Consider the following 26,922-nt stretch of genomic DNA (forward strand, 5'->3'; position numbering starts at 1 on the left):
AGACTTAACTGTGATATATTGCTTGCTTTGCTACAAAGTGCTTACAAATTTAAGTATTTTTAGCAAAAATATAGTTTTTCCCAGTTTGATTTGATCTTTTTTAAAATAATATCAAGAGCAAATGAAGTGGAAATTTCGAGAAAGTCGATATGCATACATATATCATACATGAAATAGTGATAATTTAAAATATATATATGATTATTAAACTTATGAGCATTTTCCAAAATTGCTACTTTCAGATGATTAATGTAAGACGAATAGTAAATGGATATTTATGAGAATGAAAATTATATGCTGTGAGAAAGAGCAGTGAAAAAGAATGCTTTCAGTTTCTCGAATTTCGTTTTCCTAAAAAATGTTCGAAATATGCTGTGAATCTCAAATCATTTATTATAGTTTGGTCCAATTTAGGTTGACTACAAATGAATATTAGAAACATAAAAATGTAACGTTGCATTCAATACTTTGAATCTTTTGTCTAATATATTTCTAATTTAAATAAATTTGTGAAAAATTAAAGGTAGTACTACTGAACAACTCAGTGTAATTTATCTAATATTGTTTACCTCATTGCTATTAATTTTACTTCTTATTAATCATTTGTTCACCTATGCTTGATCCGTTCTCTTACCTCATAATATATTTATTCCTCCTTATTTAAGTAAGTGATTGATTAGATGATTAACGATGGCCTAGTTTGAATTTGATTTCTTTAACAGCAATAACTTTGCTGGGCACAAATTATGAAGCACTGCTTGTCTAATGAGATCAGAAGTTACGTACATATTGGACCAATCAGTTTATTAGTCATCAAATCTGGTCTTGTTTTATTCATTAGCTACTTTCACGCCTTCTCTGCCTAGAAACTTACTTGAAGGACTTAATCTTAGACTAGTCTAATTGTTTAACTCTTATGCTTGTCTAATTCTTTGACTGCCTTTTATGGTAAACTTTTAGCACAATTTCATTTTTATATTTGCATTAAGCAAATTTTATATATAATATATGTCCAACAATAGCTAAGCCATCGTTATGTTTGTTTACCTTTGTATCCCTCACAATTTGAAATGCATTACTTTCCCACTTCATCGTAGATTCACTTTTTCTACCTTTCCATCCTATATTAGATTAGGTATAATGATTGAATCTGTTATGTATTTAATTAGTATTAGGAATAGAGCAACCATTTATCTTCTTATGGTTGAAAGAAATATGCAAACTATAATGTTTTCAAAGTTAACTAGGCATCAAATCCAAGGCTGTAAAGATTAGGACTGGAATAGATATTAACTTCGCCATCAGTTTCATAAATTCCGTTCAATTCCCTAAAAGAAAAAAATTGCTCAGTCAGACTTCAGGAAATTTCATTTCCTCCCTAATATTTGAAATACTTGCAAATTACTATTTTGTCCCGTAAATGAATTTCGTGCAATTTCCAAAGAGTTAACCGATACAAACTTAATACCTTAGAGAATTTTATGACACCACTAATAGAAAAAAAATTGACCATTAAGTTTAGAATACTCAATAAAATAAAAATTAAAAATTACGAAAAAGATTATGATTATAGAATATGAAACATTTAAAAAGTCTCATCGAGTTAAATCAAAATTATTTCAAACTTTAGCAAACGGCAATTTCAGATAATGGCAATGATTGGAATTTCCCCGTGCTGGATACTTTTCATTTCTTCATTGGTACTACAATCCAAAAGTGTTGAATATCCATGGACTTTCGACAATGACTTATTCGGAGGTATTCATTGTAACCGTTGTTGTGTACAATATTTAATACATCAGCAATGTCACTCTGAATATTAATTTAAAAAAAAAGACCTTTATAACGAATTTAAAGTTGGCGCCTCTAACAAGAAAATTAAAAAAAGAACTCAATCTCGATGATTAATTATTTCAAAAAGTTTGTTGATTGTTAAAACTAAAAAATTTTTTAATGATGAATGAAGTGTATTTCAAGAAATCGGTGAAGTAATGAAAATAACTATAACTTATTTTGTTTCATCTGAAGATTTTGTGAATCATATACAGCAAGTTTTAATAAAAATTTGGTAACAAAAAAAGAAAAAAAAAGGGCGAAAAAAGCAACTAAAACATAAATAATTACTCACATAAATTTTTTCATGCAAATCCAACTTAAGAGATTTATGAAGATTATTTCATTACAAATAACTTTATACTGAGAGTAATACTTTAATATATGCTACCAATAGACTTTGATCATTACAGCAGCATTTGTGGGCATTTTAATATTTTTGATTTTATTTCGTACAAAATATATGTCATTTTTATCAATTGAAAAAATTCTGTCACCTTTATGAGATACATTGCGAAAAGTTATTTTATTATGCATTGAATTTAATCAATTGATTTTACTTCTTGTCTTAGCTAATGCTTGTCCAATAATCTCTTAGTTTCTTAAATTGAAAGCCGAATAGAGCAAAAAAGAAAAGACCGAGTAATGTTTAAATGAATGCAAAACTGGGTGACACATGGACATGGACATAAACATAAATTTGAGGGACTTTTGTCTAATAAGTATGGCTTGATAGCACTTCAGTTTTCTTCATTGTAATCCAAAAGAATTATTATTTGTAGTTTTAGATGCTAATAATAATTAAATAACTTACAATTTTTTCCTTGCAATTTAAGAAACTATGCAGAAAAAATGATCAAAAAAAAGGGAGGACATTACTTTTCATGAGAATTACGGTTATTCAATTACAGTACATTTGTTCATATCCATTTCTTAGTTTCATTTTTTACAAGTCTGTCTAATTTCATATGGAAGTATCGACTGGTACAAATAATAGAATAAGGAGAAATTAATTTCAGGCTCAGTCTTTCAAGCATTTGTGTCTGACTTTCTGGGTGGTATAATTAGTAATGAAATGAAATTTGTGTTGTGCACATTGAGAATATACATTAATTGTGCGCAATTAAGCCTCATTTTCCATTGACATTGTCATTGTAGTATAACAAAAGTTAAGATTCTTAGATAAGACAACAGGTATACTTCTTTTATTCTTTGTGACTCTAAACTTTTTGACTGAATTTGAAATTTACTTTTTAAGTAAAAAGACTTTAAAGGGTATCTGTCATCCCAAAGCTTTTGTGAAATATTGTACTTTGCACTTGACATTTTCTTTTAAATACCAAAAAAGTCCTAAAAATATGCTAACTCAAAGCAAAGTAAAAGGTTGTAAAGAAAGTAGTTGAGAATGGTTTATGAATCATTCATTGTGTCTGTTGCTTTATGAGGGAAAGAGAGAGAGAGAGAGAGAGAGAGAGAGATTATATCGCTAAGAAAGTATCGCAATGACTATTTAAGCAAATTTTCGCTTTCAGACATCGTTTCAACCTTATTTTTTGTACTTTTCGTGCCAGTTGCAATTCGAAAATCTCAAAAATTCCTGTCGTACAATTATATTATTTAAACAATAAACTATTAATGAACTTTCCAACAATTATGCAATAGCATTGTAAGTTTTTCCATGAATTTTCTATTTTTCCATAAATCAAAGTACGAAAAACAATAATGTTCAAATTTGAATCACTTAAGATCAATCATTTATTCAAATAAAATATTTAAACAACAAATTATATTCAAACATTATCTCAAATTTATTCGGTGTGGAACAAATAAACATATAAGATCTACTAAAATTAACCTACTAAAACCTAGACTTAAAAGAGTAGTCTCGCTTTTCGTGATAATTACTTAATACATAATTTATGAGAAAAGGGTATGCCATATATGCTGATGCATTCGATTGAGGATGTATTAAAAATGTGCTCATTTAATTTAACCTAATCATTTCATATATACATATATATATGCATATATTTCTGTGAAAATTTCTTTTATATATAACCAAATTTAATATAAATTTCTATTTTAAAATTCCAAATTTTACAGAAAAAATTATACAGAAACAAACCATATATATAATTTATTTAAAAATCTTTTAAAATTACTTATGAGAAAAATTTAATTAGGAATGACTCGATTTGTTATTTTATCGTGATGTAAATTTTCCTGAAAAGAAATTATACATAATTATTTTGCAAGATTTAATGCTGGTACTTAATTTAAGTAGAAAGTAGCCAAAAAATTTGCTTTGGTTAATTAACAAGTTTAAAGGAATAAATGGAAAATTTGCATGAAGTGAGAAAAGGTTCAAATTGATTGAGTTTCCTCGGTTTCCAGTTCCATCCATTGACACAAATGAACGGTAAATTAAATTTGTCTTCAAAGCGTCGAAGAGCATGTTTTACGATAGTTTCAAACTCATTTAAAGCCTATCTAGTCTCTTACTTGCTCTTTTCCCATTGCTAAAATTGGACTAGTCTTCGATCAGTCCAATTTTGCAGTGTATTAGATTTGCTCCTTAGGTTAGCCTTCTATTAGGTTAAATTAATTTGATAGAATACCCAATCATCTACTTCAATTCTATCCAATTAATCTAACAAGTGCTTGTTAGATTTCTTTTGTTTTTGTTCAGTTGCAAGCCTATTTCCTCCTTTTATAGTGAACTCTAGCAGCAGACACTTAATATTCTCGATAGCTTGTTTATTAATATTCCCTCAAATTGCCACTGCTGTCCAAAATCAATGACAAAGATTGACAAATGTCTTTATTCTATTCTTGTTTTCGGTATTTCGAGAGTGTGAAGATGCTCTGATTAGAAAATTAAGAGCTTTGAGAAAGAATAGTCTATGTTACCGATAGTGAGATGTATATAAAAAATAATGACTTTTGAAATTTTAAAAAGTTTATTTTCTAATTAGAAATTAATTTTTCTTGTAATTAGCATTCACATTAACTCTTCTTAAAATGATCGTTGCATACGGATGTCTATTTGGAAGTAACTTAAAGATATTCAGGTATAAGCATTTCATCAAGCTTATAATGTTACTGCAAAATACGAAAATTCCAGGCGGATATTTTCATATTAATCCAATTAGTGACTTTAATTGACCTTAACCAAATCCAATACAAATACTATCCCAACTTTTACAATTGATTATTGTTCACTCTCCAATTCGAATACTCTCATTGAATATAAGAACCAAAAATTTTCACTTATTGTATTGTAACGAAATTTCTTTCAGTTATTTTACCATTTGATAATAAAAATTTCTGAAATTTCGTCTACTTTCCACCCTTGAAAACCAATTTTGCTATTCTCACCGAAAGAAATTAGTTTTTTTTTTTTTTATTTTCAGCTTCTGCAAACTCTCAAAATGTTACACCTCAGCCACTACCTTTTTGGTTTCGACATACTATAGTTTAGGTCATATATTAGAAGATAGCATATTAAATTAAAATTATTTAGTCGTGAAAATATTTGGCTAAGATGTCCCATTTAGATAAATGAGTAATATTAATAAAGAATTTGTTCAGTCGTAGAATTTATTATTTTAAGCTGCCATATGATAGCGAATTTTTTGATGAATGAAATTCACAAGTTTTTAAATAGAATATTAGTATGAAACGCTTCATTATTTCAAAATGAATAGGGCGTTGAAAAGTGAAAAATTTCTGAGAAAACATTTTGAAATTTTCAACTAAAAAGTAATTATTACATCACATTCGTGTTGAAATGTAAAATGTCATTTGCAATAAAAAGTAAAATGTTTGCTTTAAAAGAAATTTATTATACCTGCATTGTTATGATTCTGCACTTTTGAAATATAAACTCATAGTATTAGCAAGATATTTAACTTCGTGCATTTAACAAATTAATTAAAATTATTTAACAATCTTTCGAGATAAAGGAAGATGAGAAAGCATGTCAAAATGATTTTCGAAACTTTCAATAGGGTTTTAAAATACTTTGATCAATCTTCTAAATTAGACGAACCTAATTAAAAATAATTTTTTGACGAACAATTTTACTTTCAATGCTCGTTTTGACTCGAAATAAGCTCATATATACAAACATATTTAGGAAAAGATTTAAAACAGGAAAATGTTTATTAGTAATAAGTAACAGGAAAAAATGTTCTTCATGCAGCGTTTCGTTTTTGTTAGCTATTTTAATACTGTTAAAATAGAAAATATATTATTACACGAAGAAAATATATTAGCTATAATTCTTTACTTTTGATATATTAAATGCTCGAAATGACTTATCCCATCATTTCGAGCATTTAACGAATCGGCTAAAGCTGACGATCTAATTATTCATATGCAGAAATTGTTAATATGGTAAAAAAAAAATTTTCCTCTACTAATTTATTTAAATGAAATTACGAGGCTTTCGTCTTAATTTTTTTTATTTTCTTTTGCATCATTTTCTATTAAGTTTTGATATTTCTTTCGAAAATTTCTCACTTCCTATAGCCTTATTCGGCTTTTTCTGTTTATCCAATTTCTATTCTACAGTTTTTTTTTTTTTTTTTGGAAATTATTTTATGGAAAAAATTTGAAGTAAAAATTTGATAAGCAAAAAAAGGAAAAAACTCAAAATCTCCGCTAGCAAGTGCATTGAAAGTGGTTGAAAGATTTAATAACTAAAAAACTGGCCGACCGATAATCAATTCTCAATTGTATTGCTCAGAAAATCCCAGAAGAATTCAGTGCAGAATATTAAACCGGTAAATTTTCAGTGAGAAACTAACTGATAAGAAAATGTATTGGAATGGGAATAGAAAGGAAAAGGATACTTCTGAGCTAAAAGAGATGTTAAAAGTACGATAATTAGAATTTCATCTTCTCCTCCATCTAATTTATTTATTTCTAATGTCACATTCTATCTAAATTTGTAGAGAGCAGATATCCCATGATACACTTTCACATACACGACTAATTCTTTGAACTACCGAAAGATACATTTTCCTTCTGTTATCATTATGTTTAATTAATGATTCATATGATAAGTAGTGACGATATAGCAAAGCACCCTATACTTCAGTGCTAATATTCAGTAAATATAAGTTAAAATAGTTACATTTTGCTAACTCGATTAAACTTTGGCCAATAGCTTAGGCAATTCAACTAATAGAATTATTTATTCATTAGCATTATTTACTCACTATTAAAATCTCACCAATATATTAGTAATATCAGTAGGTAAGTGTTAATATTATATATATACATATATAAGTGATAACTTTTATTTGACTTAGGAATAGCTTACTGGACTGAAAAGGATTGGTGTTCACACAGTGATTTAGTTGAAATATGAAAAGGAAGCAATAAGTAAGCAATTGAAGATAATTCCATAACTAGGAAATACTTCTTCAAACTTCTATTATCATTTGTAACCTTACCCTGTCCTTTGCTATCTATCCTTCATATCTTATGTTCATTCTTTAGCGCTTCAATCCATCATCGTCATTAAAGCTTAAGAATAAAAAGAAATTAATGAAATAAATGGAAAGCTTAAAATAGCTTTTTTCACCATAATAGCAATGTTCTACTACTTAATGGTGCCATTTGAGGAAAAATGCTTTTAATGTTGCCTAGAAAAAGGATTGCATGAGAAGAAATAAATAATCAAGGTAATAAGGGATTGTAAGCCTATGTTCCACAAAATGTCTTCCGCTTCTCTTCTGCTCATTCTCCTTACTCTTACTTTACATAATGCTAGGATTAAAGAAAGCATTTGAGGAACAGACACTAATTAGTCATACCATTACCATCACTCTTATCATTAACGTTTCCGAAATACTTTTTTATACTTATCTTTCCTCTTAAGTACACGGAATACTTCAGTCATTGTTTCTTTGCACACAATGAGCTTTTTTAAACAATAATTTTAAATTAAAAAGACCAGCAATTATTTTTATTTGATTTATTGATTCCTATCAACCAGTTTTTCATCGAACAATCCAAATTTCCTTTCTGCAAGGACGGAACACATTAAAGGCAAGAGAATGTTTCTGAAAACACAGATATAAATGATAAAGCATGATTGAGAGGCTTTCTCTTGTTTTCTCTTAAATTCGTTCCTGTTAAGAGCATAAATTGCTTGACTTCTCCAGTATTAAGACTAAATTAATACACCAGTATTAAGACTGGTGTATTAATTTAGCTTTAAAAGACTGAAGTAAGGTTAATTTATTTCTTGTAGATTTTGATAGATATAGAGGAGTTCATTTTCAGTATTTTGTAATAAAGTATCAAAAATTCACAGGTATGGTATATTTTTAAAAGTTTAATTGAATTTGGAAATTCAAATTTCAGCACCGGGGAACGAAAGGTATGATTCCATGGTTGATGACTGCCTGTTTCTACCCTTGCATTATAGGTCCCGATTTCTGGGGCCTTGTTAACAAGCATTGGCGAATGTGTACAACAGGGCAACTACAATCACCGATCAATGTAGATCCGTCGGTGCTGCTATACGATCCTGGTCTCCTACCTCTTCATATTAATAAACACCAGGTACGCTCACATTATTTCAAGTGTCTACACCACTCATATAATCTACTTTATTCAACTCTTGATTGATCTAAAACATAAATAAACTTTAATCATTCTGTAATAAGTATTTGTTTTACATGCTGATATTAAATGATCACTGATCCTATCACTAGGATTATTAGAAGAGTTTTGTTGATAAAATTATTACAGCTATTTTCATAGAATTATTTTAATTACTTCTCGTCATCTTATACAATATACTAAGGAATTTATTTCAATTCAAGGTGCAAGCAACACTGGAAAATATGGGTCAGCTACCATTGATCACTATCAATGATTCATTGATCGAACATGGAAATATCAATATCAGTGGTGGTCCTTCATCACCGTACAGGTATAAAATGACAGAGCTATATTATTAACACAAATACTAGAAATTTTATGTATATCAGATGGACGTTACTGTAGAAGTATAGTATGCTAACATATATGTCATCCACAAGTACTGTAATATGCTACTGTATTTCCTTACAAGGACAGGTATCGACTGCACCATGTTGTGGTACATTTTGGACTAGTAGCCAATGATGAACGAGGCTCGGAGCACACCATCGATCGAGTTCGATTTCCAGCTGAGGTAACTTCTTCTATTCTGTATTACTTCTTCTGTAAAGAGGTAAAGCTCTTTAATTCGTAAAGTTAAAGCTGCGGACATTACCACAAATACTTTCAATATGCAAAATGGAAAGCTATGGGTAAATGGAAAGAAATTTCTATTGTTTTCATTGTTTGCATTTGTAAATAGCCGAAAGAGTTCTGTAGACTTTTAGATACAACTACTAGCGTACAATACTGATTTATATGCCAATTTCACGGAAGCAATGTCACAGTCACGTGGTCTTTTGGCTGTCTCAATAATTGTTGATGTAAGTATTAACTTCTTTTGTAATTTTATATACTGTTTTTTCCTAGCAATATTTATTAACAGCGATAACGTATTTCGGAATCTCATTTTAGTTATCCGGCTAATTAAGAAATTCTAAATAATCGCTTGATAAGTTTATTCAAGAACTCCTGGGATTATTACAATTTATTCAAGAACTCTCGATGTCATTATAAATTAAAAGAAGTTGTTTCAGCTGGGTACTGTATCAAACACTGAGTTACGAAAATTAACTGTTGCTTCGCAGAGTATTACTTACAAAGGTTTCCATTCCGTCATCCTTATAAATACCATTTATTTTTACAATATGGTATACGGTCTTACGTTAAAGTAAAGTAATTGCTGGGATGATCGAATAGATATGATACTAATAAAGTTAATATTACGGTGAAATAAAAATATGATCAAATCTATTTCAGGCACAAAAACAATACTTAAACGATTCAGTGCATATGGACTTCTACCACAAACTCAAGATTATATAACATATGAGGGGTCACTAACATTTCCAGGTTGCTTTGAAACAGTTACCTGGGTTATCATGAATAATCCCATATATATCACCAAAGAAGATGTATGATTTTTTTCTTCTGTTTTTTTAAAACCATATTTGGCTTAATCTTGCCTTTTCTTTTTTAATGAAATATGCAAGACGGAAAAAGACTAGGAAAATTGAAGTAGGAAAGTAAACAAACGAAGCAAATGGAAAGAAACGTAATTACATAAATCATAAAGCTTTGAAATGATTGTCTAATTATTTCAAATATTTTTAGCTTCAAATTTGGAATGATCTTCAGCAAACTGAAACCAAGCAGCTTAGTCCAGTTTTAATGTCACCCAATTATCGTCCATTAAAACCTCTTAACGGACGTCTTTTGCGCACAAATATTAATATCAAATATAAGGTCAACCCATTTATTGTTCACTTCGTCCTTCTTGGGAATATATTTCAAAGCTATTTAAAATTTCAATTAAAATAAGTAGATTGGATTTCAACTTTGATATGAAATTTTTTTACAGAAGACTTCTAAACCTAGAATTTGACCTCTTTTTTAGAAGAAAAGCTGGTAGAATTTTAAATTTTAACCTGATAAATAATTAGCTTCAATTTGATTAATGTACATTTAATTACTGATCTGAGTATGACCGGAAAAGACATTTTCTTGATGTAAAATGCTTTTATTATAATCTGAACTCATATGACTTCATTTGTGCTAACAAATGTGCATTAAGCAATTGATAAGAATTGAGCAGACAGTCACAACAGTAATGTAAAAAAAAAAAAAAAAAAAGAAAAACGCTTTCAGGCCAAATCACCACAGTCATGTCCGAGCAATTTATATATCGATATGGGATACAAAGCAAATCCCAGACGCTCTCTCATGTCCTCAACAGTTCTGAAACGAAGTTTAAATGATAATAGTTCAGAAGCCTTTTAACAACAATCATTATTGCCACTGAACTTTCATAATTTGGAAGTATCAGACTGCAAGTTAGCTAAACAAATTCTCAGTCCAAGATTTCAAAAATGCGACACTTGTACAAAATAATCATTTGCAAACATATGTCTAAAGAGATGTATTATAAGAAATCAAAGATGAACTTGGCCACTGGAATGTACTTTTTTGGTTTTATAATATATCGAAAGGTAATAAGTCAATTTTGTAAACACGATAATTTGAAGAACTGTGAGGAATCTTTGGGAAACTCCGAACCAACTTTGTTTGGTTGTTCTTTTTTGATTTTTTGACTCACTTTGGTTCTTGGGTCACTACCTTATCGTTTTGAAGAGGAAAGAATTAATGTCTTAGATCATCGAACACTCTACGGATTGCCAAACGATACTTGCATTCATGACAGTTAGTGATAATCTTTTATTGGTGATTTAGTTGTGTGCCTTGTTGTGCAGTTTTTTTTATTGAAAACATAGAAGAATGTGTTTATATATGTGATAAATACTGCAATTAGCAAAATGCTTACTATCAGTGATCTGATTACTGAGTTAGATTTAGTCTCGATGTCAGAAATGGGTAAATAAAGTTCGAAATGAAGATTAAAACAATCAAGTGAGGCAAAATTTCTCCTCACTCATAAACTGTTACAGTGATACATATTTTTGACTAATGGCATATATTCTGAATGCCTTCGAGATTTTAAGAAGCTAAAGAAGAAGTATGAATTTGAAGATACAAACTTTAGTTCATCAATAATAGGATTGTCACATCCAGTAATATTGATAGATCCATTAAATAAAGATTAAGATTTATTATAAATTTATGACATCCACTTTTTTTGTGTCCTCCGCAATTGAAACTTACTCCTGACAATTAGTTGATGGAAATATAACTCATTTCTTAGCTATATTTTTGCTCAGTGCTTCGACAGCTTCAGTAAACGATGACAGTTCGCCTTTGAAGCGATTTAATCCATCCTTCAAATCTTGCATTTCTCTCATAACTTCCACTGATTCCGTATATGGATCATAGGTAACCACAAATGGACGTTGAAAATTTTGCGCGAAAACTCTAAAATTTACTCGTTCACGGTTTTATTGTAATTTAACGAAACGTAATTGGAAGCTGAAAGAAGCGCACAGAATTTTTCCGAACTACATCATCTTCTAAACTATTTTGTTTCTTTTTATTTCTCTTTCGACCTACAATTGTAAATATTTAATTATAGCTTTTAAACAGCATCTTTAAATATTACTTAGGAAAATTTTTATGACATGAAATCATGAATGCCTAAACTATGCAGGATAAAATCTAAGCTAATTAGATGTCATCTGCAAACTTGGCAACCGAAAAACAAGGACTTTCGGTCACACAAGAAATGATGGAACTTAATAATGAACATCAAGTCGACTTCACTTGACTTCAACTTGGCTACTTTTATTAAGCAGTAAAAAGACTATACTAAAACCAAGTAGCGATGATAACAAAATAAACATTTGAACAGAACCAAATCGTCCGCAGAATTTTAATTAGAAAATAGTAAGAGAATACCTCAATTTAGTCACTGCGTCGAAGATTGAATCAGCAACAAAGTAAAGTGGTTGATAATCGAAATCTTCATATTTTTGCAGTGCTGTACGTTGCGGATCGAATGCTTCATGTTGTGGTTTATCCGAACAGGCATGCTAAAATTCATTTCCTTACTTACTGAATTATTGTGTCTTTCTCACTGGCACTGTTATTTAGTACCATTGATTATTATTATTATTAATTATTTTTTTATTGTTAATCTACCATACTTAAGTTATAATAATCATAATTGTTATCAATAATTACTATTGTCAAAAGATTTGGTTTTTGTTATTTGAGCAATTAATTCTGCTGTGGAATTTTGTGCCATCCTGGAAAATAATGGATGTCGAGTTTGAACATTACCTATTCCTATTTACTAAAAGAGATTTGTTTATCAATCAATGAATTCAACGTTGTCTTATTTTAAGGGAAAAACGGAAATTTTCAAATTTAACTTCAAATTCAGAAGTTCTAACATAAAATTTTTTAAATTAATTTATTAGTGCACAGCAGGAAACAAACCATAAGTTCACCATATGAGGAAAGCAATCCAGCGCCGATAGCTTTTAACTGACCATTCTGACGACACAAACCGAATTCAATCGTGAACCAGTACATCTGAAAACAACTTCATTATACTTAATATGCTATCGCACTGATAATTACAAATATAACTATTACGAGAAATATTGCAGTAAATATACTGCAAATCAAGCATATATGGAACAGAGACTCAAAATATATACTGTAGCAAGCTGTAAAAAGACTCAAAATATATACTGTAGCAAGCTGTAAAAAGACTCAAGATATATACTGTAGCAAGCTGTAAAAAGACTCAAAATATATACTGTAGCAAGCTGTAAAAAGACTCAAGATATGCACTGTAGCAAGCTGTAAAAAGACTCAAAATATATACTGTAGCAAGCTGTAAAAAGACTCAAAATATATACTGTAGCAAGCTGTAAAAAGACTCAAGATATATACTGTAGCAAGCTGTAAAAAGACTCAAGATATATGCACTGTAGCAAGCTGTAAAAAGACTCAAGATATATACTGTAGCAAGCTGTAAAAAGACTCAAGATATGCACTGTAGCAAGCTGTAAAAAGACTCAAAATATATACTGTAGCAAGCTGTAAAAAGACTCAAGATATATACTGTAGCAAGCTGTAAAAAGACTCAAGATATATACTGTAGCAAGCTGTAAAAAGACTCAAGATATATACTGTAGCAAGCTGTAAATAGACTCAAAATATATACTGTAGCAAGCTGTTCGATCTGCTCATCAGTTGCACCCAGTGATAGAAGTCCAATTTGCTGAGAGAATTGGGCAATGAGCGGATCAGCAAACATTGGACAATGTCCGATGAATTCATGAATTAAGTCCGGTTCTGGGGAATGATGAGGTGAACCATAATGTCGAACGTATATAGTAGTCTGAAAATGAACAACAGCCATTCTAAGGACTTTCAATAGGTTTCAGAAATTAAGCATTGAAAAAAGATTAACTTGGAAGACTCGAAATGCCAAACTAGCCAGGAAATCACGTGCTGAAAGTAATCCAGCACATGGTCGAAGTGTAAATCCGGTTTTACCTGGAAAGCCAACTGTTAATATCTGCGTCACCATTCTTAAATTTTTTCTTTAAATAGAGGTAGGATAGGGTATTATACATTTATATAACTTATAGATTGACCTTAACATTAGACAGAAAGTTAAAGTTCAAACTTCCAAAAAACTTTGTTTTAATAATTCGTCGTGAAGATAATACAATGAACCTTTTTTTTAATTGGTTTGAGATGACTTTGTCCTTAAGATTTTTTAGGAAAATGAAAATTCTTAATGCGATTTAACTATAACATTTTAGTGGTTTAAAAATGATGAGAAAAATTGTTAAAAACGATTCAAAAAAAAAAAAAAAAAAAAATAGCATTAAATAAAACGGTTAAAATTAGGGTTTTTAGTAATTGTTAAAATTTTACGTTGAAGATATTTATTAATAAGCGATAATTTTGGTATTCGAGTAGGCTCTAGAAGTCCTTCCAATTCCATTTGTCTAAAATTTTGTTGATACTCGACACAAGTATAAGAAGAATGCAGTGATTTGAGCTTGTTAAAGACAAGTTCCCAAGTTTTGTGCTCTTCCGAACTATATTCAATCTCCGGCAATTTTTCGCCACTGAAAGCAAATTAAATTGAAGTTTCAGCGAAAATTGTCATTGATGAATAATCCAAAAATACAAGGGCGAATTTTACATTCTCACATGTAATTTTGGAGATAATTTTTACCTTAACAGGAACAAATCAATGCTTAGAAAAAAGTATTTAAGGCTTAAGGAAAAAAAAAAACATTAAATTCTAGTTAAGAAGGGAGAAAATATTTGGAGCTTAAACCTGTCAAAACTGGTCACCAACAAACTTACTGTTTGTACTCTTTGGCAATGTCGTTCAGCTGCTCTCTTCGTTGGATATATGTTTTATCGCCGTAACCCTGAAAGTGACAGCAACCACTCGGATCGCTCAATGTATCTGTCAAATTCATTGACACTGATTGATACATTAATAATATTTACTTTTTGCTTTCTGATTTATTTCCTAAAAAATTTTCCTTAACAAAACTACAGGCTAAAGAGAAAAGTTGACAACTGCGGTACCGGATGTCGCGGATCAGATGTTGGTTCATACTTCACTACACAATGGTAGCATTTGTCCAGATCGGAAATGTGTTTCGGAAACCATGGAACTGAACAGAATCATCATATGCATAAACTTACTTTCCATAATGCCTAGCTTAGATTTTTATTTTCCAAAAAGTTATAATTAATACAAAACAACAAAGTTTTTACTAAAGTTTCTGAACTGTTTTATCAAATATTTGAAATAGAATATACCAACTCTTTATCAAGGATGCTTTTTGATGAAAAAGGCTTAAGAATGAAAAAGCTAATTTTTATATTTTTTTATAAATATTTGGAATTAATCAAACTCCTAGAAAGATACTCTTTTCTATCGATTCATCGGTACTATTGTACACATTCAGTCGTAGGATGTGATATCGATCTGCTAAACATTTCGTTGTATTCAAAAATGCATCTTTCGTGCATTCACAATCAGCAAAAATTTCAAATTTTACTGAAAAAGTAATTATTTATTAGTTCATCATAAAAAAATTGATTTAAATTTTGGACAAATAATAACTACTGTTCCGGAAATTTTCATTTTAAATAAAAAGCAGAATCAAAAGCATATAGCAACGAAAGGTTCTTCTATTCCGATACATCTACAATATATTTTAAAATTGTTTTTAAGTTTTCGACAACCTTCCAAATTTTTTTTTATGCCGGCTACTATGTAAGATCCATTTCTTTCCTGTACCGGACGTATTTCCAGGTGTTTGAGACGTATACCGTTCATTTCATATTCCACCAAAATCGACGATAAAAACTCAGCGCTGTCCTCTGTTGGTGACAATAAATAAACAAATAAAGCTCTTTAATTACTAAGCAATTGTTTTAATTATTTTGGGACATCATAATAAGGTATTCGAAGAATTGAAATTCAATCTGTTGACTATTTTCTATTGTTGATTTGATAGCGACTAATTACAGGAAATATTTTTGATGAAAGTATTACCTTCAGCAGCCAATACAACAGCGATTCTCATTGGTACATTGATGCCAGATGACCAAATCAATTCGATGCCTTCGTCGTTTAATTCTTTCAGAATCTAAACGAATATGATAAATATTCTGTAAATAAACAAGCATAAGTAAGACTAAAAAAAAATAAAAATAAGGAAAAGATTGATATTGTTTCATAGGAGTGACAATAGCGCACAAACAGAGAGTTATATTCATCAAGCTACTTTGTTCCAATCATAGAAGTGGTTGTAAAAATTTTGTAAATTTCTTTGGCTTTTTTGTTCTAAGTAAGTTTGTCTCTTTAACATTTCATAAATGGCAGAGGCTATTCCTTTATACAACTTCTTAACAAGAATCTCTTTCGTTTTTTGTTTCATTTTGCTTTTGGATAGTAAAATTAGACTAACCGACGTCCAAGAGTTAATTGTGGTCAATTTGGTAATTAATAAATGTTTTATCTTCAAAAGATGAGAAATCATAGCAGAAAATAAGTGTTAAAGGCATCGATCACTTTTTTCCAATTTTTTTTTTTTTGTACGTTTATTGCAATGCGACTTGGAAGTGCCATTTGCAGTGTTATACTGCGAGAAATACGTCAAATAAGTGAAAAGGGGAACTGTCTTGTTTCAGTTCTCTCAATAATTGGTAGCAGAACCACCCCGTAGAACGATTCGGTATGATTATTTTGAGATTCTTTGAATGTTGTATCTTTAACATTTTACCGAACATTGGAGATGATCAAGTTATTACATAGTAAAATGAACTTATGTTAACTGATAGCTTGACTTACTCGAGCATATTCTGGTGATTCCGCAATTTCTTTCCGATGTTTTTTAACATTTTCTTGTTTTATTGTAGCATTCTGCAAGCGATCAAAACTAGCCTGATGCACCAAATTGTCTCGTCTACCGAATTTAGACATGTCCTTTAATAATTCCAAGATCAGAATTGCTAATTTGAAAAGAAATAACAATTTTCCCAATTTCAAAAACAAACAAACTCACCAACTGCTTTTTAATATTTGCGTATCCTAAAGGTTGGTTTTACTATAATCAACTATGTTAGGATAAGAGTTTTCGTAAAAAAAGAACTAAAAGTATTAATAAACAGAAAAGAGTTGGATATTAAGGTAACAACAAATTTATGGCTCTTTTAAATTATTCTTTTGGTTGCCAAAGTAATTACAGCACTGAAATATACACTCTTTTGCTTCTAAATTACTTCCGCAAACGACAACGGTATGGCAAATTTGCCTCTACTTTAGTTTGTACTATTTTGCGATTGGTTTTCTTCCTTTAAAAAAAATATGGAAAAAGTAATACCAACGATATCTTCGAAGTGATGAATGACTATTCTAAAAGAAATCGGTATTCGTTGTTATATTTTAGTATTATCTGAGTAGACAGTGATTATCGGATCTAACCAAAGGGAAGTTGGAAAAAGAAAATGTCAATCATTTTAACTTAAAATGTATGGTAAACGCTTCGGATGGAGATATCAAACCTACTGTTTTCGATCATGTGAAATTTTATTTCCTTGTTTTATTGATCAGATTTCAATTTTGGTATATAAGTACGTTTCTCAGTGACTTTGCTCCCAAAAGTAATGATAAAAAAGTTTAATTTCTTTTAGTTTTATTACTGTTTTCATTTTCAAGCCATACCAGAAAATGAATTATTTAATTTCTTCTCTCAAAGAGACGTCTTTTTCATCCCACAAAATTATAAGAAGAGTATTGATGGAATATTTTGCAGAATGATCCGTCATTTAAAAACCTTAAACATTTCAGTATAGGAAATATTATGGAAAGTAAACTCATTAGCAGGTTTTATATTAGGCTAAGGGTACCAGCAAAAAAGAATACTGGTTATCACATAAGTTCTGACAATTTCTGTAGCCCAGATGGAGTGGAAAGAAGTCAGGTCTCCGTTAGCGCTCAGTAGAAGTCAATCGAAGTTAAGCTTTGCGCTGGTGACAGTCGAACATCTCAGAACTGACTCTATGTCAAGCAGCAGTTAGAGAAGAAACCAATAAACAATACGACAAAAAGACCTGCGCCTTTGTATCGATGACCACTTGTCTAATGACTGTCACACTTGTGTCACTCTCAATAATATATGTCATATCAAATAGTGTGCAAACAATGGAACACTGAAGGGAGACTCCAACTCAACAATTACTGTTTGTTGTTGCTGTAACCTCGGCAAGTTTTATTTTTCTTGGATGATTACATAGTAATGGAAAGGAAATGAACAAATCGAATATTAAATTATTCCAACAATTCACTAAATTGGGGTATTTCTGTCGTTCCTCTCTTTCGTTCCACCACTATTATCGTTGCTGTTATATTATCACTCGTTGGAAATGAACTGATGTAGGTGTAGTTCTGAAACGAACCGAATCGAAACTAAAAAAAATAATCAAAAAACTGAATCCTGACAATGGTTTATATAATGGGCATTAGCTTACAACAGAGATTACAGTAAGTAAAGAGCTGTCACCACTCTCGGATGATCATCTTTACTCTTTATAGCATTGCATCAATTGCTCATAAGAGTGACTGTCAGATTAGATAACCCCTACAGTACTCCAAGTAGTTAGTAGCAAAGAAAGCTAATTGAACAAAGAACTCAAAAACCTTTTAACTATTGAAATATAAAGTTGTCCGGAAGCAAATAATCTCAACAAATTTAACATTCTAAGCAATGCATATAAGCTCTAGTATGAGTGTTAGATAAATGATTTCTCTTTAAGGTATAAATTTGGAACAGTTTTATGTTTGTCAAAGGAATATTCAAATAAGATAATCTTTAGCTTATATCTCGTACATTTTATACAAAATTAATTTAATATATTATAAAATTATTTCAGTTTACCAATCATTAAAACGACTTTAATAATCTATAAAGGAATCAATAAAATAACGGAATCTTACTGCTACGTAAAGAAGTGAGATTAATTAATCTAATGCCGAAAATCTAAGCAATTGTAGTGCCTTTTGATACTGGATTACACTAAGCTTCATCTTCAACAAATTAGCAAATCGATTGGAAGAACCATAATAAATCAAAAAAAAGGAGTTGAATTTTCATCTGTTATAAGATTCTAAGTTAGAAATCGGAATAAATTTCATTGAAAATTATAATGATATAGCCAGTATTATAGATTGCTTGCCAGAAGGTATTGCAAGTAATTAAGTGAAACCATTATTATGATTTGCCAGTTATAATAAATCAAAATCAGCTAAGCAGCAAGAAGGGCAAGTAACTCTAAAATCAGCTTTTTCCTTATTTTACACAAAATTGGACCCATAATAACTGAAAGCGGATGCATAAGCCAAATTCAAAGTTTTCGTTTTGTGACAGTCCTAATCAACTAAGGCCGAGATAATAAACTTGAATAATAGAAATCGATTCTGGCAACTAGAATTCATAAATACAAAAACAACTTAATAATGAAAAAGCATTAGAACAGTTTAAATGAACTATTATTATACATGATGAAAAATATCAAGTCTCCTGGCTTTGGAAAGAGTCAAGATTAAACTAATCAACTTTGAATTTGATTCAAATTTCAATTTTGATTGCTTAAAATTGTTAATCAAATGACTTTAAATGAATTTTTATTCAGTAAGTACAGTAAAATGATTAAAGAACAGCGACAGTTCAATAAAATTGGAGAGTCGAGATGAATCAAATTGGCATTATTCATTACTGAGCTCATCATGAAATCATAATTCTAAGTAAGACTACTTAGAATTATGTTTGTGATGCTTCAGTTTGTTTGTGATGAATTGTATAATTGTTTGTGATGCTTCAGCTCATATATAAAAAAAAAAAAAAAAAAACAAAAAGTTTGAATTGTATTTTACACCGTGGACTAATAATGCTATAATGCTACCAGACTAATAAAAGTTTTACTTCTTTTTCAAATAATGATGGAAAATATAATAATAGTTGATAAAGAAAGGCATTATTTTAAATGAAATTAACTTGACGGAAAGAACTGTGCTCACTCAACTCTTTAGCTAAAGGATGTACGAGAATAAATAATGGAAGGGAATATGCAATGTTATCGTTCCTGAAGAGTTCCGTTCAGCTACCTCTAATCATTACCTAGAAATGCGTAGAAGCGAAGAGAAATTACAAGCAATTTTCACACGTTGACAATGCTACTGCCACAGAAATGAAAGAATCTTTCAAAAATAGAAAAAAGCAAAATCCTTTTTTATGTTTTCGCCAATGCTTCCACATGCGTATTCCATTACAATGTGTGTAATTTAAGAAGTAAAATTTAAGGAATTGGTCACTGCCAAATCATAAATCAGAAATCGAATTTATTAAAGCATAATTAATGGATGGTGATATCATTGCTAATATTCATGACATCATTATTGATCTATGAACCAACAAAAATCAAATTGGAATTTAAAAACGAGGATTCATCGTCTATGGAAGAAAAAAAAGTATAAAAAACTATAAAAGACTGATTCTAAAAATACAAAATTCTATTACGTTTTCAATATTTGCAATTGAAAGTAGTCAAAATAGAAATAAACTATTATTTTTTAGTGGTTGTCTATGAGCATCTTAACTAAAGCTGTTAAATTACTATTACAAAAAAATAATATAAACGTAAAAAGAGTCAATGAAAAACTGTTGATTGCTCCGATCAAAAGAATTTGATTCAAAAATTGTTAAATTTAAAAAAAAAAAAAAAAAAAAAAAAAAAAAACAGAAATGGACTGATTATTTCAATACGGAATCAATCAAAAACATGAATGATTATTTCAATATCAAATCAATCAAAAAGATATTAGTTTAGGATGAATGAAATTAACGAGGAAAAGGATTAAAAATAATACAAAACATCTGATCAAAACATTTTAGATTGGTTAAATATTACAATGACAACAATAATTTGTATTGTTTAGAATACTGTAAATACTCGCTAATTTGTTTTCTAATTCTTAGAAAGTTTCCTATTTGATAATAAACTTAATAGCAACTGTAGACAATTGCATAATGTCAAGAAAGAATGACTCGCAATTGTCAACAACAATACAAATTCCCTCTCTTTCTCAACTTGCACATTTGTATGCTTCTACCAAAACTTTCATCTAAACACTTTCAATCGATTCCAATTCAATCTTCTACGGATTGTACAAGGTAACGTGGTAATCAACTCAAATCTCTAATCTTCTCTGATGTTTGTAAAGAATCAATTCATTCGCCTGTTTCCAAACTGTGCAAAAAAAAAAAAAAAAAAAAAAAAAACGTCAAATTATCCGGATAAAATGCTTTCATTACAGCAAAAGCATTTTTCTTGCGTCGATTTCTTCAATTCGATTTGAAGAATTTAATATATGTTAATGAAGCTGTCAATGAACTTAAGAATATCATCCAGGTAAAAGGTTAAAAGTAAGAAAGAATAAGTAATCTGTTCAGGGGATGGTTTTAATGGCCGGTTGAAAGAACGAATGAAAAAATTGTTTGATAATATTTTGAAAATACCTTTATCCTTTAAGTACGTCATTTTTCATCTATTGTAATGTTTCAAATGTAATTGATTTAGTTATTTCAAAAATTTCGAGTTTCGACAGCCATATGATTAGATCGAACACCTGTATAACGCTAATCTTTCAATTTTAAACAATATATAAATATTTAACGATATTTTTTGAAATTTTTTCAGATTCAAAGTCCTTTTACATTAGATCGTTATAAATTTTGCAATCCTTAGACAACGGAGTGAAAAAGAAAACTTAACTTTTTGATTGATTTTCATGTGTTTGATTAATGTAGTGTACTAGGGTAATATGAAAGAAGTGAATTTATAGGGAGATTTGGTATTTTGAAAAAATTTTTTTTTTAAAAAAAATTCATTGCTCTGAAAATGTATAACAAATTTTATTTATGAAAGACATTTTAACTTGTTAGATCTCTTTTAGTTATAAAGAATAAAATATAATATTTTAAATTGTGTATTTTATTTATATTTGATAGTGGTCCACTTGATCAAATAAGCTTACTTTTTGCTGTTCACTTTAGAAAAAATAAAGTAAACGAAGTGAAATTTTTTAGTGTGTGAAATGTTCCAATGGAATCATCGTGGAATTCTCTCTTTACTCATTTCATTTTATTGGAATTTATTCAATTCAATATGTTGTAAAACTATTACTTCTCTAAATTCAATTAGTTTAGTATATTTCACGTCTTAAACGACAGTTTTTGCTACAATTTCCTTTTTTCGAATTGAATGAGCAATTATTTATGCAAGGAGAGTGATGCACATCAATCGTACTTTAAAGTTTAAAGCAAATTAAAAAAGTTTTCTAATATTTTACATCCATAATTTTTCGTCCATTTTTGCTCTATCCAAAAAAATCTTTCACAAACTTCATTGATCCAAATTGCAAGTCTCATATATCTGAATGAGTGTCTTGTGTTTAGAAAAATTATAATCCAAAATAATTAATTTTTATGATTTCCGGGAAGTATTCAAAACATTGATTTATGAAAGTAATTTTACAAGTGTAATAACTGTGAGTTGCTTAAATAAATGCCAGCATTTGAAAGATGAAATTTTGTAGATGATACAACTATCATAAAACCACGAATTTCATTAAAATTACACATGCGATCTGATTACTAGGTGATGATCACAGATAACAATAGCACTTATCCATAAGTAAGTCAAATGAGTGATAACGATAGGTAAATATCAGTCAACTGATAACGATAGGTAAATATCAGTCAACTGATAACGATAGGTAAATATCAGTCAACTGATAACGATAGGTAAATATCAGTCAGCTGATAACGATAGGTAAATATCAGTCAACTGATAACGATAGGTAAATATCAGTCAACTGATAACGATAGGTAAATATCAGTCAACTGATAACGATAGGTAAATATCAGTCAACTGATAACGATAGGTAAATATCAGTCAACTGATAACGATAGGTAAATATCAGTCAACTGATAACGATAGGTAAATATCAGTCAACTGATAACGATAGGTAAATATCAATCAATCAAATTTCAACACAGAGTAATCCATTTTTTATGTACAATGCAGAGTATTCCTTCATTTTTTATCAAAAAATAAATAAAAAGTCGTGTTTTAGTTCCATCTTTTGAGCTTTTCGCGATAAGTTTTATAGAAGAAAGCTTCCGTATCATTAAATATTCAATATTTTTCTATGCACAATTAAGTTTAATGTTCTCAATGCTACCGTTCGTGAAATGGAACGTTAAAGATAGCAATGATGCGAACCAATATATTACCATAATTGATTGAGAGAGAGAGAGAGAGAGGGAGGGAGAGGGAAAGGGAAAGGGGAAAAGCATGTTTCTTTGTCAAAACGTTAAAAATTGATTTTTTTGTCAGGAAATCATTTATTACTTCCTCTCTCTGCGAGATTATTTAGTTTGCAACAGATATAATCACATTATTATCTATTATCACCAGTTATAATAATTAACAACATCTGATAACGAATGATAATCTCTTCATTCATTGATTGATATAAAAAATTGATTGCTGTGATAGTTATATTATGATAGCTATATGTAACTGTGAATGTGACAGTAACAGCAAATGACTTTTAACCCCCAAAAACCTTATTCACTGATGTTAATATTTACTTGGAAATAGTGCAAGGGTAGCTATTACATGAATTGGAAATTTTGGAAATAACAATTTCAGAGTTGTTTTCTATATGAGTTGGCTTAGGCCTACGTTGTTTTGAAAGAAGCGAGAAGTAGAAAGATTGAGAATAATAATTTGAGACGAAGTGCAAATTAACTTATAAAAAATATTCTTAAAGAATAACAACGTCTATCATATAACAAAATAGAAATTAAGTAATGAACTGAACAGTTTGTTATTTGAATATTATTTGAAAGCGCATAAATTCAAACAAACTTCATTTGTTGTTTTCTGCTTTACTCTCTAATTAATCTTAGTATTAGATCATTAATTAATTAGGTAGTTTAATTATGCCATATAAGCATTCATTTTTGTAAAGTTCTTACCATATTTAGCAAACAAGAAGAGTTTTTTGCTGTTTTTCTTCTTTTTTTCCTGAAAAGTTGTCAGTGAAGCCTCAAGGGAATTTTATTATATCTATACAATTGGCTCATAAAAAGTTGATGGACATGAATTTCGTCTTTTATCACATATGATGTTAATCTCCCTTCATTTGAACCGACTATCACTTATTTTCAAAATTTTGTTCTTTCCCTGGAAACTAGCCGCTGCTCAAAAAAACTATATTCCATTTCTTCCAAATACAAAATTCGTATTTTTCATAAGGTAATCGAAATTTTTATTTTTATAGGCACTGTGAAGTTTTGAAGCAAAACTTATTTTTTTTAAAATCTCGACTGAAATATTATTTTTCTTCAATTTCATTTATTCGTCTTTCTTCAAGCAATCCATTATATTTCCTTTTTTGAAAATAATCACCATCTTTTCCCAATTTCTGATTACTGATTATTTCATTTCTGTTTCATCAAACTTTAAACTCATAAGCATAGGATAGTTCCTCCTTGTTTTTCTTTCATCCAATCAAGTCTAAACTTCATTATAATAGCATAAACAATATTAGCATCACTTATTAGCGCAAAAGTTTGGTTTGTGTAAAATGTTTAAAAAATTGTAATCATTAGACAGAAAAGTCACTACATCATTTTAAAGGTTTTTCATTTCTTCTTTTCGATGAATATTTTGACAAACAGTTGTAAAGAAGTGAGAATAAAGATTTCGATATATGATTGAAACTGAACGATAATGAAATGAGCGCTGTTGATAATGTGTTTCCTTTAGAGTTTGACATTTAACATCGCAAGAAGGTGTGATCTAATAAACAAATGAATCAGCCGCTTACATTTATTTACCTTTATAGACTTTCAGATTTAGTAAAATAGCAGTAATTACAATCAGATTAATAAATAATGGAGGTTTATTCTTGTTGGTAAGAAAGAGAGAGAGGGAGAGGGAGAGAGAAAGAGAGTGTGTGTGCATTAAATTCATTGTATAACCTAAAATCTATTTGTGTTTTCCGCGAAAAATAAGCAACACTTTATGCTGAACAGAGTTGAGATGATCTTTTCCCCGAAACTGTTTTTCCCGAGAAAATATCGTCAAGAGCGCCATCTGTATTCAGTAACCGCCAGAAGCGACATCTCTCTTCAGTGATTATTTTTGCATGTTGTTCAGAACGATGCGATTCCAAAAGATTGGATATTTTGATATTCGAGTTATAAAACTGCAATCTTATTCCTTTAGGAATCAAATCTAAACTAAAAAAAAATGCCTCTCATTATGACTGTCTACTCGATCCAAAATTTTTATGCTAATTTTTTTATGTAGATTTTCCTCTTAATTCTGTTATAATTAGTAACTAACAAAGCCATTGATAATTCCCTTCCGTCTTATCATTTCCCATTAAAATTTCAAATATTAATTCCCTTTCCCATTAAAATTTCAAAAATTTCAAATATTCAAATATTTCAAATATCAAACATTCTTCATTTACTGTCTACCATTCAACTGTTTATCTCCTCCCAAATATCTGAAAATCCTAAGAAACATAAGAACTGAACAATCCAAACCTACCAAATCATCGAAATCATTTCATTTACACTGCTCAAGTAGTAAATGAAATATGGCGTACACAAGAGAAGTCTTTTTGCTCTCTGTCGCTTGATTTGAATCTGAATGTCAGTGAAATAAGCCTTTAAAATTGATATCGGAAGCAGTAAACCTCCTTCCTTCCTTCCTTCCTTCCAGCTCAAAAACTTTTTTTGGAAATGAAATAAATAAGTACACATACATGCACAGCGATGTGTAGAACCACATGCATGCCTACATGCATGCATATCCATTTATTTGTATATGTTAAACAAAAGGCATGTCTAGGCCAAACCTTTCGATTGTTTACTTCGGCAGAATTGGCCTAGGAAATAAATATTATGTGTGTTCAAGAAGGCCATTCTATTTCAGAGTAATTCCTTTTTGGAGCCTATAATGCTTTGTACTATTTCGTCTCTCTCATCTCACATAATTGTCAATTCAAAATTTCGCTCCAAAACTCTTAAAAATGCTTAAAATCCGATGCTAGCTGTTATAGACTAAGTTGGTAATAAAGTTCGATCAACTCTTTTACTTATGGCACTCCTCAGTTGCATACTTAAAATTTAATTAATTTTAGTTTTTCATTCCGATGTACTATGATGTGCCATTCAAAATGTTTTAAATTTTATTTCCTTTTAATCTAAATAAAACATTTGACTTAAAAATTATTAGCAAAAATGTACAATTAACTAGAAATTTAGTTTCAAAAAGTTAGCTTAAATTATAAAAGACATTAGTGTTATCGGTATGAAAAAAAGGAAAGAACGCAATCATAAATTTTAAATTCCAAGCAGCCCAATTAAAATTAATACAAAAGTTCTATTCCATACATTTCGAGTGCAGAAAATTTTATGTGGGTGAAAAATTTTTGATAAAATTATTACAACAAGACTGCGCCTTGCAACAAAATGAAAAAATAACAGAAAATTTGATTTGAAAAAATTTTTTTCTCGATGAAAGTTTTTAATTTTTCTTTACAGGAAAATTTCAACTAAAAAAGTATATGTAATTCAAATTGTTAAGTCTTTGTGAATTTTGTCGCTATTATTCAACATATTGAATAATAGCGACAAAAGCTCTAATTGTAACCGGATGTGAATTATGGCCAATTCAGTTAGCAAAAAATGAAGCCTGAAGTTGGATAAGTAAATTGCCGGTTATTTGACTGTTAAGTCAAATATTGTAATCAAATGTTATTGGCGTTTTTTATTCAGCAAATTATCATACAATACTTTCGAATAGCATATCAGACTGAATTTCAAAATTAACTGATTGATT

General features: G+C 29.6%; 3 protein-coding genes across 3 annotated transcripts; 1 reads left to right on the forward strand and 2 right to left on the reverse strand.

Moving 5' to 3' along the window:
- Positions 1-1,649: 1,649 nt before the first annotated feature.
- On the forward strand, positions 1,650-10,773 carry Bma-cah-2 (Carbonic anhydrase like protein 2 precursor, putative; the record flags this gene model as incomplete). Its single annotated transcript, XM_001900800.2, has 9 exons — positions 1,650-1,758; positions 8,276-8,412; positions 8,676-8,785; positions 8,932-9,028; positions 9,222-9,317; positions 9,531-9,597; positions 9,754-9,908; positions 10,108-10,239; positions 10,642-10,773. The coding sequence occupies 9 exons, from the start codon at positions 1,650-1,652 to the stop codon at positions 10,771-10,773; spliced, it is 1,035 nt and encodes a 344-aa protein (XP_001900835.2).
- A 908-nt stretch (positions 10,774-11,681) lies between these two features.
- On the reverse strand, positions 11,682-16,921 carry Bma-cat-2 (Biopterin-dependent aromatic amino acid hydroxylase family protein; the record flags this gene model as incomplete). Its single annotated transcript, XM_001900799.1, has 12 exons — positions 11,682-11,859; positions 12,340-12,473; positions 12,883-12,978; positions 13,619-13,795; positions 13,868-13,953; positions 14,341-14,537; positions 14,782-14,849; positions 15,013-15,101; positions 15,359-15,490; positions 15,679-15,816; positions 15,992-16,085; positions 16,790-16,921. 12 exons carry the CDS (start codon positions 16,919-16,921, stop codon positions 11,682-11,684), a joined length of 1,521 nt encoding a protein of 506 aa, XP_001900834.1.
- An 8,169-nt stretch (positions 16,922-25,090) lies between these two features.
- Bm17529 (Uncharacterized protein) lies at positions 25,091-25,895 on the reverse strand (the record flags this gene model as incomplete). Its single annotated transcript, XM_043079105.1, has 2 exons — positions 25,091-25,310; positions 25,627-25,895. 2 exons carry the CDS (start codon positions 25,893-25,895, stop codon positions 25,091-25,093), a joined length of 489 nt encoding a protein of 162 aa, XP_042935039.1.
- Positions 25,896-26,922: the final 1,027 nt, after the last annotated feature.

This window comes from Brugia malayi, assembly GCF_000002995.4.
Source record: "Brugia malayi strain FR3 genome assembly, contig: Bm_v4_Chr2_contig_001, whole genome shotgun sequence".
Classification (NCBI taxonomy): domain Eukaryota; kingdom Metazoa; phylum Nematoda; class Chromadorea; order Rhabditida; family Onchocercidae; genus Brugia; species Brugia malayi.